The following is a 12961-nucleotide window of genomic DNA, read 5'->3' on the forward strand; positions in this document are numbered from 1 at the left end:
CGCCAGTCACATGCCGTTAGTCACCAAACATTTTCTTGAGCGGATTCGTTGCTAGGTCCCTGCATCCACTCAAATACAGGGTACGTACAGCTCCAGGAAAATGCCACTGGAAAGCACACGGATATGCATGTTGCGACGGTACGAACAACGATAAGAGTAACGATCGAACGATCTGCTGTTGGAAGAATTACAGATAGGGATACGATGAAACCTCCCAGAATCCTAGCATATCAAACAGTGAAATGCAGACCTGGGCGGAACAAAGAATCACAGTGGGGCAACACTTGTATGACCAAAAGCACGAGACACTTAGCAGACACAAGGCAAAGCTCAACGCATAGCAAGAAAGCATGCAACAAAACAGTGAAATTCTATCTACCTGATGGCAAAAGCAAAGCATTCACACAAGACAGTAGAAACAAGCGTTGTACGCAAATACCACCACTTACCACAGATACCAACTCTGTTTCATCAGTTACATCACGACGGATAACAAAACAGTCTTAGCAGGACACTACCATATGACTAATCATGTTCAGAAACAGAACCATATGACAACTGAAGAAAATGAAATTCGAAAGTAGTTCCCATTACAGTAGATGAATGGACGATTAAACCAGCAGGGGGTAACAGTAGGCACAGAACACCAAAAATTTAGAGCTTGTCCTCAAACTCAGAAAGCGGGGTCATCTGTTCCTTGAGACCCTTCCTCTTGCGGATGTCCAACACCAGCTGAGCAGCCTGGGAGCCAGCCTCCAAAGGATCAGAGCTCATCATGTCCCAGTGGTCAAACACACACTGAGGGAACGCCTGACCAGAGGTTGCAGCCCTCAGTTGGCTGGAGAACCCAAAGGACTCAATGACGGGGAGGTAAGCCTTGATGTTGTAGAGCGGGGTACCCGGCCTCTGCATCTCCTCAAACACATGCCCTCTCTTCTGGTTCAGAACACCGTAGATACCACCAAGTGCATTCTCAGGAGCCTGGATCTCCACAAGGTACACTGGCTCTAGCAGCCTTGGCTTGGCCGTGAGCTGAGAAGCATAAATGACCCTCCTGGCAGTTGGAATGACCTGGCCACCACCCCTGTGAATTGCATCAGCATGAAGAACAACATCACAGACCTCAAAGCAAATGCCACGCATGTTCTCCTCAGCAAGTGCTCCCTCCTTCGAGGCCCACTGGAAACCAGCAACAACGGAATCCTTGATTTCATTGAGGTACTGCACTCCCTTACACATATCAACAACCATGTTCGGGCCAGTGGTCTCAGGTCCAAAGCACCAAATCTTCTTGGCAAGATCCTTGTCCCACCCAAACTCCTCAGAGAGGATCTTGGAGCGCACCTTGGGATCATCACGTGGACCAATGCGTCCCTCATCAATAGCCTCAGCGAGACCCTCTTCCAACGGGCGGGCTTCCATGTAAAGACGGTTATGCTTGTTGGGAGACTTGCTCATGACTGTTCTGCAGGATTTCTCAAGAACAGTTTCACGGAAAGAGACAACAGGAGGGGAAACAATAATTTCAGCACCACCCATGAAGTCTTCCTGCAGATCCTTCAGGCAGATCTCAAGGTGAAGCTCACCAGCTCCAGCAATAATATGCTCACCAGATTCTTCAATGGTACAGAGGACCATAGGATCAGACTTTGCCAGACGCTTCAAACCTTCAACTAGCTTGGGTAGGTCAGAGGCAACCTTGCACTGAACAGCAACACGCACAACAGGGGAGACAGAGAACTTCATTGCTCTGATTGGGCATGCATCAACTTCCTTCTCATTAGTCAGTGTAGCATTCTTCGTGATGAACTGATCCAGACCGACCATAGCAACAGTGTTACCACAGGGAACATCCTCAACTGACTCTTGTTTCTTTCCCATCCAAATAACAGTACGCTGGACACTCTTGACATACAGATCCTTCTTCTGGCCAGGCACATAGTTGGGACCCATGATACGAACCTTCATACCAGTAGCAACCTTCCCAGAGAAGACACGACCAAAGGCAAAGAACCGCCCCTTGTCAGATGCTGGAATCATCTTTGAAACATACAGCATGAGAGGACCCTCCGGATCACAGTTCCTGATGGCAGTAGCATAGATATCATCAAGGGGTCCCTCATACAGGTTCTCCACACGATACTTCTGTGCCTTTGCTGGGGAAGGAAGGTGGAATATCATCATCTCAAGAAGTGCGGTACTAGCTGGAAGCCAGGTTTGCATAACACGCTTCATCAAAGCCTTGCCAACCAATTCCTTCTCATCAGCCTTCATGGTAACATTAAGCTTTTGAAGCATGGGCCACAACTTATCCTTCTGGTCATTCATGCAGGTGTTGATGATTTGCTTGATGGGCTCATAGCAGAACTGAACGAATCCTCTCTTGCAGGTAGCAGAGCCTGTGTTCTTGGTGGTCCACTTCTTCGTGGCTGGGTCAAAGAAGTTCTCACCCCAGAGCCTCTCCATCATCTTAGTTTCATCAACTCCAAACTTGGATGCATACATCTTGGCAAAGTTGGTGAGGGTGAAGGCCCAGCCGTGCAGACCAGCAGAGAAAGCAACAGTTCCCTTCTCCGGGTAGACTTGGACATCACCAAGGAGCTTATCTTCATATGTTGCCATAATGACATTGGCATTCTCAATGACACGGGAAAAAGTCTGGTAGGCTTCCTCACCCTCAACCTGAAGCTCAAGGAAGCACCTGTCCATCTTGTTCACAGTAAGAACTGGCCTAATCCTCTCACCAAGAGCCTGGCGGAGCACAGTCTCAGTTTGCACACAGACACCTTCAATACAGTCAACCACCACTAGAGCACCATCGGTGATACGCAGGGCAGCTGTGACTTCCGAAGAAAAATCGACATGCCCAGGTGAGTCGATAAGGTTGATCAAGTACTGGTTACCATCTCTCTCACCCTTGTAATTCTTCAGTGACTCCGGAGTCATCTCATAGTAAAGAGAGATACCGGTGGATTTGATTGTAATACCACGCTCTGCTTCATCTGCGCGAGTATCAGTCATGCGAACATCACCAGCAACTTCCTGGGCAATAATCCCAGCAGCTGCCACAAGGGAGTCTGTAAGGGTAGACTTGCCTGCAAAGAATTAAATGACATGTAAGAACACAGTGGAACTTCAAAATCAAACTCAATATGCATCATAGAATAGTACAGCATTAAGGATAGATAACCTATCACAAATTAACAAAGACAGCAGTACATTATAATATAAAACACATCGTTAACAGATACTATATAGACCAAAATAATTAAAAGAATCAATAAGCCTATTTCCTACATGGTATGATTATCTGAGCACATAATTAACTAGGCATGAAATAGATAATACAGCAGGAATCACATCAACCGTGAAGCACAATACAGACCATAAATATTTAAAATGAAACAAGTGCTAAACCAAAAGGCTTGAATACGTCAGACAACACATTTGTATGGCATCTAATAAAACACAGTTCTTAACATACCGTGGTCCACATGAGCAATAACAGACATATTACGGATGTTGTTCTTTTTATCCATGATGGCACGGAGCTCCTCCGCCGTGAACTTCACCATCTTGACTTCTTTTGAAGATCGCACCACAAATATATATTTTCCTGCTGTTCAAAGGTCCAGGAAAAAAGTAAGAATCCAACTAAAACATGAGCAAAAAACTAAACCAGAATCTTTGAAAGTAAAAGAATGACTGAAGTAATAAGCACTGTAATTGTCAGGATAATAAGAGACGCATATATTGATTAATTGCAGTATGTGAAAAATGATTGGGATTCAATCCAGAATGTAATTAAAAATGTTTTAACTTACTTTATCAGGCTAAACTATTCTAAAGTTTACAGACACAAATGGGACGGTATTCACATAAAAGTTAGAAGAAATAAACAGAAAATTATCTGAAGTGAACACAGGGTGCATTCTCATTAAAACTAATATTTAATTGAACACGGTGCATCCAGTCATTAATCAATTGGATTGTATTCACAGAAAAGCTAAGGAAAAAATAAACAGAAAATTATCTGATCAGAACACAGGGTGCATCCTCATTAAACTAATATTTAATTTAACACAGGGTGCATCCAGTCAATGATCAAACAATAGGAAGTTTTTTCATTGCCTCTGGTTCAACATGATTACACAGCATACTACACATACTGGAAGCTGCAGTGAGCTACTAGGAGTGGACCAGATAGGCGACCAGACGGGAGGAGGGGGGGGGGGGGGGGGGTGAATGGGAGCCTCAAATTCGATTTGAAAAACTTAAGAGAAAAGTCCCGATTACACCCAACGCACCTCGGACGAAGAGTATCAGTACCGCATAGCTCAGAACGACTATCAGCACTAGGAATACTCTTGACTCACAATCGGAAGCTCGATCGAGAAAAGTCCAAACAAAATCTCACAAGTTCAACCACGCAGATGATCCGATACCTAAAGCACCCAAACTGCCTCAAACAGTGAGTATCAGTATTGCATAGCATAGGACGGCTATCAGCACTAAGAGTATTCACTCACCGGAGCCAAAACACACTCTCAGAAGCAAAGCGGTGAAAAATCTCACAAACACGCACACACGCGCAACCGAACGGAAGTTAATCAGAGAGAAAACATCGGAAGCTCAACTCGTCAAGAACTTGACAAGACCGAGTTAGTGCATAGATAAAACAAACACTAATAGTGATAGAATTAAAACTAATTAGCAAGAGCACTAAACAACTAGTTTGTGTTTTGCTTTTTCAGGATATAACTAAGCAGAAAATTAAATAACCTAGAGCGAGCAAATAAATCTAGTGAGGGGACAAACAAACTACATCTAGAAAACAACCCTAGAACAAGAGTTAACTACACATCTGCAACCTAAAACAAATCTAGCAAAATCAGTAAAAAAGAAAAACTAGTTAGGCAATTCATCAAACAGCTGCTGTGCGTTAAACAAGCATCCTGAACTGCTACCTCTACTGTCGCCCGGGGTCACTGGAATTTGCATATCAACTAAAACAATCAAATTGCTGCTTCTGCCGAAACACCCCCCACCGCTGCTCACCTCCCTGCTGCTTGCTGCCTCTACACACAAAGGCCAAGGTGCTAGCGCTGCAGGCTGCCTGTTCTCCTTGCACGCTGCATAGTAGCCACTGCTACAAGCTCCCCAGCGCTTGGTGCGCTCCCCCTGGTGCCTGCGCAGATACAAAACAAGAACGGGAATCCAAACTACAGCGAGAAAAACAACACGAATTGAATCGATTCAAAAGCCCGGAGGGCACTAGGAGGGTGTTGTTAGTCAAAACCCACCGGCGAGCAGAGACAGGCAACACGAGGAGCCAGGAGGGTTCCGGGACTGCTGGTGGGTCCCGGTCCCTCGGTCAACGGCCTAGAAGTCCGGCACACGCCCTGGCTTGGTGAAGTGCTAGGCGTGCCACCTGACCTATACCTGATCAGGAAGGTGTAGAAGTCGTTATTGAAAGGACCAACACTAGGCCTAGAGGGGGGGTGAATAGGCCTTGTTCGAATTTTTCTAAAAATCTTTGCAGAAAATCGTCAGGGGCCGGATGATCCGGCACTAGGTCGGATCTTCCGGTGGTCGGATGATCCGGCCTAAGGTCTTATCTTCTTGCCGGGAGAAAGTAACCAACCACTAAATTCAAAATATACTTAAAATTTGACAATTCCCTTCGAATACAAAGTTGGTAAAAGGTATTACAAATCCTATGCAGGTATCCAAAGTGAGAGATCTACACCTATCTAGTAGATCGAGTCAAAACAAGCTCAAGAACGATATGAACAACAATAAGTAAATGGAGACACAAGATTTAATCCGAAGTTCACTCCACAAAGGAGCTACGTCTCCGTTGAGATGCTCACAAAGAGCCGGGCTGTCACTACCCCCAAGTCTCTCACAATCAACCACAAAGGAGGATTGAGTCACTTACTATTGATCTCACAAAGAGATGGGTAATACAAACTTCCGGGAGCTCAAACCACAAAGGAATGGGAGCTTCCCGGCACCTCTAACCGTCTAGGAGCAATGCTCCAAGAGTAACAAATGCAAATCGACGAATCGAGGATGCTTCAAGTGCTTCTTGAGATAAACAAGTGAAAGCCCACGAAGTGCTCTCTTCCCACACCCCAAATCTCACTTCCTCTCAATCCCTAGGTGAATCTTTGCAAGAATCAAGCTTTTGGATGGAGGAGAGAGTGAAAATCAATGCTGTGTAGGGGTGTTAGGTCGTGGGGAAGAGCAGCCATGAATGAGAGGGGTGAGAGGGTATAAATACCCCACCCTCCTCAAGTGACCGCTATGTGTAAACTGAGGGTACCGGATCATCCGGCCTATAGCCGGATCATCCGACCCAGCACTCACTTTAAGCATGAAAAGGTCTCCAAAATTCCCAGGGCCGGATCATCCGGCCAAGGGGTCGGATCATCCGACCCGGGGCAGTGAGGAGAAGCCAGCCAGGCCGGATCATCCGGCCTGAGGCAGAGGGTTTTGGCTGGCAGGCCGGATCATCCGGCCTAGGGCCGGATCATCCGACCCAGATGAATTTGGGAGAAAGGTTATCTCAAAGAAAGTATTCCATCTCAAATTGAAGCACTTTGACAACCTAGATCAATCGACAACATCCCCCTTTATAGTACGGTGGTCCTATACTCAAATTCAAAATGAAAATTTGAATTAAATAACTAGTGAACTCCACCACCATACATATTTAAATTGGGGACCTTCTTTTCATCTTCTTCTTAAATTTTTTTTTATTCCTGCACACAACTTCATCAAGGCATCATATCCCAAATTGTGATTGTCAAGAATCACCAAAATCAATTAGGGGCCTAGATGCACTTTCAATCTCCCCCTTTTTGGTGATTGATGACAATACCAATTTGGGCTCACAAGGGAGGAATAAAATCCTTGAATTGTAACCAACAAAAATGAAGAGCTCCCCCTAAATATGTGCATATACAACTCGAAGTGGTCTCAAATACCAATGCACATATTTTAGATGAACTCCCCCTAATACTTTGCATAGAAGTGCTCAAGTGTGATGAATATAACCGTGATGCATATGATAAGATATCCAAAACAAAAAGTGACAAATAACATTACATCATCCATACGCATCAAGCTAATAAAAAAGCTCATCATCACACTAGCAAATAAGTCTTACAAATTATCAAATAAAAGTTCAACGATCACCAGTCATAACACAAATGCATAGTTCTTACATGTCCAATGTCCAAAGAGAGTTTGATAAGACATAAATAAAGATATAATGATGATGACACCCAAATATCACTCCCCCTTTGGCAGCAAGCACCAAAAAGGAAGCTGATCAACATCTCACTCGGACTCGGTCTCGTCATCGCCGCCTTCTTCCTCTTCCTCTTCTTCTTCCTCCTCATCACTCTGGGCTTGACCCCCTTGGGAAGGCATCTCTTGTCCTCCATAATCAAGCTCAACATCATCACCAAACTGATATTCTTGAGGCACATAATCATCCCAAGGATTATAGATGGGTGGTGGAGAAGGAAAGTATCGTGGCTCACGAACGGGAGAGTGAGGAATATCTACTTTGGCCATTAACTGCTTTGGCCTCCTTTCCATCTTGAGGAGTTCCTCATCCATATATCGCCTATGTTCTCGCATTTCTTGTGCATTTTGGTGACACATATTAAGGCAAGCAAAAATCCCTTGAGCAATGAAGGATAACTTGCCTTGCTTTGACTTGGAAGCCTTGCGCCTGCGAGAGGTAGATGGTCCTGCAGGAGAAGAAGGAGCAGCCCGTGAAGATGATGCACCGGGGGTGAAGTTCGAAGTATAGGCACCCGGAAAGGGTCCAGAAGCAGGAATCCCCGTGCTATGACTGGCAATGTGAAGTGTCTGCTCAATCTTTCCCTTGTTGGACCGATAGGCCATGTGAGTGATGTTGGGCACAATATTAAGCTGTGTTGCCGCTTTGATCATATGGAAGATATATGGAGCATGATGACATGCACTGGATGGATCAGATGAACAGGCAATAATCTCATCCCAAATGAACTCCATAACAGTGAATTTGGGACGATCGGGGGCCATTTGAGCTAGAAGATTCTTTGCTCTGGAGGGTATCTTATCGGAGTCACCACCCTTAGGAGTAAGAGTGAACCTAAAGAGAGTGTTGAGCATCTTGTAGTATGGAGTGAGCCTCTTTATTTGCCCATACACAATATCTCCATAAGCACGATCATACATGAAATGCATGTTGGAGGGCTCAAGCTCATTACCTTCATGCAAGTCGAGCTTGGAGGTATCACGACCCACAATGTAGCCACTCCCATAGACCATAGAGTCTCCGGTGTGACCAAATAAGATACTGAACTGAGCCATGTTATATCTGAAGCGCTTTCCTCCAAGTAACCAATGGATAGTTCGCCCATCTTGCTCAACAAAAAGTGTGGCATAAAATTGAGCCACAATCTCCTCATTCCAATCACATTGGAAACTCATGATCTCCACAAGATCCATCTCCCTGCAACGGTCATAAACAGCATCAACCACTTCCTTGACCGGTGACGACAGCCGCTTCAAGTAGTCCCAATCGATCCACCTCATCTCAGTGGTAACATGTTTCTTGGTCATGATGACAGACTCGTACCAATCAGCTTGGTGAGGAAACCAAAAGCGAATATCCCCAAAGAAGCTGCGCTCAACGAATCTGGGATTCTCACTGTATCGAAGTGTGGATATAGAGTTGCCACCCCTCTTGTAGTTTACCATTGAGGGGTCACGGGCGCTGCGAGTTGGACGCATGATGCTAAGAACCATGGTTTCAAGATGAGAAAGATCGATATCATCATTGTACTCATCTGGGGGACGGCAAATGCTAGCTTGCTTCATTCTAGGATGACCACTGGAACTTCCTGCAGCCGATGATCCCCTTCCTTGAGGGATTTGTGCTCCTCGTCCTCTAACGTTCCTCCGAGGAGCGGTGTTCTTCCTTGTCTTTTCCTTGATATACACCTCTCCGTCGGAACCGGTTTCATATTCTGTGGATTCGGAGTTGGTGGGAGGACCCTTCTTCTTTGTCACCTTTTCCCTCACCATCTAGATTAAAAGATTAACAAGACTTCAGGATATGGATCGAGAGAACGGAATGAATTCATGAACTTGTTGTTCATCTCAGGGCAGGGACGGATGATCCGACCCTACGTCGGATGATCCGGGGGCCGGATCATCCGGCCAACAGTCGGGTCATCCGGCCCTGCTCGGGGATGAACTCCAAATCCATGAATCCGAGAAACTAGCCCACCAAAACGCATGAATGTTTAGGCATGACCTCTATATGGGTAAAGAAGATGATTCACTGGAGGAAATCGCCTAAGACATCCTACATTGAGAGATCGGGGCGAGAAGATTTTGAATGTAATACCTTTGAGTTTCCCGCGAGATTTGAAACGAAGTTCCGGAGTAATGCCGGATCTTCCGATGCAGGAGAAGCAGGGCACAAGAGGGCACGAAGAAATCCTAGTTTGCTCGAAAAATCGCCGCGCAAGATTTTGGACAGAAGGGTGGCCGGCGAAGCAAAAAAGAATGAACCTAGGGTTCCAAACAGTCGGGTCTTATATATGTGAAGTGCCAGGGCCGGATCATCCAGTGTAGGGCCGGATGATCCGACGGGTGATAGAGGGGAGAGGCCGGATCATCCGGTTGGCAGCCGGATGATCCGGTAGGTGGCAGAGGCGAACCGGACGAAAGGGCCGGATCATCCGGTGTAGGGCCAGATGATCCGACGGGTGACAGAGAGAAACAGGGTAGAGAGTCGGATGATCCGGTGATGGGCCGGATAATCCGACTTTCACCAGAGATAAGAGCCTGGGATTGTTGATTTGAGGAATTTGATCCGACGAGGATGATTGGGAGTATGGACATATAAGAACCTTGACTCAAAATGATCAGCCACATTCATCATTACAAAACAATGATCATTTGAGCCAAGGAGGGATCCAAGGATCTCAACACCAAAGATTTTTGAAAAACTCACACAAAAGAATTTTTCTTAGACTAAGCATCAACACAAGGTGTACACAACAAGTCAAGCCAAGTTACGAGAATTCAAGATATTTAGCTCACTCCTCAAAGAACAAAACCTTTGCTCATCAAGAGGCTTTGTGAAGATATCGGCTAGTTGTTTTTCGGTTCCTACATGACTTAGTGCGATATCTCCTTTGGCTTCGTGGTCTCTAAGGAAATGATGTCTTATATCAATATGCTTGGTTTGCGAGTGTTGGACCGGATTGTTGGCTAGTTTAATGGCACTCTCATTGTCACACAAGAGAGGAATCTTTTTGTACTCACAACCGAAATCACTCAAGGTTTGCCTCATCCAAAGTAGTTGAGCACAACAAGCACCGGCTGCAATATACTCGGCCTCGGCAGTGGATAGCGCAACAGAATTTTGTTTCTTAGAACTCCAAGACACCAAGGACCGACTAAGAAATTGGCAAGTCCCTATTGTACTCTTTCGATCTATCTTGCAACCGGCATAATCCGAATCGGAGTAGCCAAGTAGGTCAAAAGTGGAGCCCTTGGGATACCATAAGCCAAGGTTTGGAGTGTGCACTAAATATCTAAAGATTCTTTTAACAGCCACTAAATGATATTCCTTAGGATTGGCTTGAAATCTTGCACACATGCACACACTAAGCATAATATCCGGCCTAGATGCACAAAGGTAAAGAAGAGATCCAATCATGGAGCGATATACCTTTTGATCGACCGGTTTCCCATCTTCATTGAGATCAAAATGTCCATTTACAGCCATAGGAGTCTTGATGGGCTTAGCATTTGCCATGTCAAAAGCATATCACTTGTGTACTTAGTTTGACATAAGAAAGTTCCGTTCTTCAATTGCTTGATTTGAAAACCAAGAAAGAACTTCAATTCACCCATCATGGACATCTCAAACCTTTTTGTCATGATCCTACTAAATTCTTCACAAAACTTCTTATTAGTAGAACCAAAGATAGTATCATCAACATAAATTTGGCAAACAAATAAGTCCTTATCTACTTTTTGAATGAAGAGAGTAGAATCGGCTTTGCCCATTTCAAAGCCATTCTTGAGAAGAAATTCCTTAAGGCATTCATACCATGCTCTTGGAGCTTGCTTGAGCCCATAGAGCGCCTTATGGAGCTTGTACACATGATTAGGAAATTGAGGATCTTCAAAGCCCGGAGGTTGCTCTACATATACCAACTCGGAGAGGGGTCCATTTAAGAATGCACTCTTCACATCCATTTGATATAGCTTGAAGTCATGATGAGTGGCATAGGCTAGAAGAATACAAATGGACTCAAGCCTAGCCACCGGAGCATAAGTCTCACCAAAGTCTAGACCTTCAATTTGAGTAAAACCTTTGGCGACCAATCTAGCCTTGTTTCTTGTGACAATACCATGCTCATCTTGCTTGTTCCGGAAAACCCACTTTGTGCCAATTACATTTTGCTTGGGCCTTGGAACCAATTCCCAAACTTCATTTCTTGTAAAATTATTTAGCTCTTCTTGCATTGCAATAACCCAATTCGCATCACCAAGAGCATCTTCTACCTTAAGAGGTTCCAAAGAGGAAACAAACGAGTAACATGCACAAAAATTTACTAAACGTGAACGAGTAGTTACCCCTCTTCGAATACTCCCAAGGATATTATCAACGGGATGATCCCGTTGAATGCTTTGATGAACTCTTGGGTGAGGAAATATAGATTGGCGTTGAATAGGCTCATTGTCATCACCCTCATCATGAGAACCATCAACTTGAGCATCGTCGCCACTGGCTCCCCCTTGATCATTGCCACTATCATGATTGTCACCATGATCTTGATCTTGATCTTGAGAGGAACTTGGTGGTTCAACTCTTGTTGATGATGGTACATTAAGATTAGAGCAAATATTCGGTGTTTGGATTTCCACTTGCTCTTCTTCTTGATCTTCATGAGGTCTTACTTCTCCTAGACTCATCTTCAAGATGGATTGGTTTGGAGGCTCTTCGTTACCTACAAGGTTATTTTCAACTTGCTCTCCTTGAGAGCCGTTTGATTCATCAAATTTCACATCTACCGTTACATCAACACACCCGGAGGTTTTGTTGAAGACACGATAGGCATGTTCGTTAGTACCATAACCAAGTAGAAAACCTTCATCGACCTTAGGTGCAAACTTAGAACTTTTGGTTTTCTTGTTAAGAATATAACACTTGCAACCAAAGACTCTAAAGTAATGCACCTTTGGCTTGTTACCTGTGAGAATCTCATGTGGAGTCTTGCCTAAGTACTTTTGAAGATGTAGATGATTCACGGCATGGCAAGCCGTATTAATTGCTTCGGCCCAAAAAGAATCCGGAGTCTTGTATTCATCAAGCATAGTTCTAGCCATCTCAATAAGAGTTCTATTCTTCCTTTCAACAATGCTATTTTGTTGAGGAGTATAAGGAGCTGAGAGTTCATGCTTGATTCCTTCTTCATCAAGATATTCCTCCACATTGAGATTCCGAAACTCCGAACCATTATCGCTTCTAATATTCTTAATCTTCAATTCAAACTCATTTTGTGCTCTTCTAATAAACTTTTTGATAACTCTTTGAGCTTCACTTTTATCTTGCAAGAAATATACCCAAGTGTATCTAGAGAAGTCATCCACAATCACAAGACCATATTTATTCCCACCAATGCTAACATAAGCAATCGGACCAAATAAATCCGTATGAAGTAATTTCAAAGGTTTTGAACTAGTCAATATGTTCTTGGGTGGATGAGAAGCACCAACTTATTTTCCGGCTTGGCAAGCACTACATAACCTATCTTTCTCAAAAGTAACATTTGTTAGTCCTAAGATGTGCTCACCCTTTTGAAGTTTGGCCAAGTTCTTCATGCCAACATGGGCAAGCCGGCGATGTCAAAGCCAACCCAAGTTAGATTTT

The 12961-nt window shown here is 44.4% G+C and overlaps 1 protein-coding gene across 1 annotated transcript; it reads right to left on the bottom strand.

Annotated features, from left to right (window-relative positions):
* Positions 1-425: 425 nt before the first annotated feature.
* On the bottom strand, positions 426-3643 carry LOC112891565 (elongation factor 2-like). The gene is made up of 2 exons (XM_025958460.1): positions 3485-3643; positions 426-3095 (listed from the first exon to the last, which is right to left on the bottom strand). The coding sequence occupies exons 1-2, from the start codon at positions 3573-3575 to the stop codon at positions 655-657; spliced, it is 2532 nt and encodes an 843-aa protein (XP_025814245.1). The 5' UTR covers positions 3576-3643; the 3' UTR covers positions 426-654.
* Positions 3644-12961: the final 9318 nt, after the last annotated feature.

The sequence above is a fragment of the Panicum hallii genome, chromosome 5 (assembly GCF_002211085.1).
Source record: "Panicum hallii strain FIL2 chromosome 5, PHallii_v3.1, whole genome shotgun sequence".
NCBI lineage: Eukaryota > Viridiplantae > Streptophyta > Magnoliopsida > Poales > Poaceae > Panicum > Panicum hallii.

Coding starts and splice junctions, on each gene's coding strand:
- LOC112891565 (XM_025958460.1), bottom strand. CDS start 3,575: ATGGTGAAGTTCACGGCGGAGGAGCTCCGTGCCATCATGGATAAAAAG. Junction 3,096..3,484: donor TATTGCTCATGTGGACCACG/GTATGTTAAGAA, acceptor AATTCTTTGCAG/GCAAGTCTACCCTTACAGAC.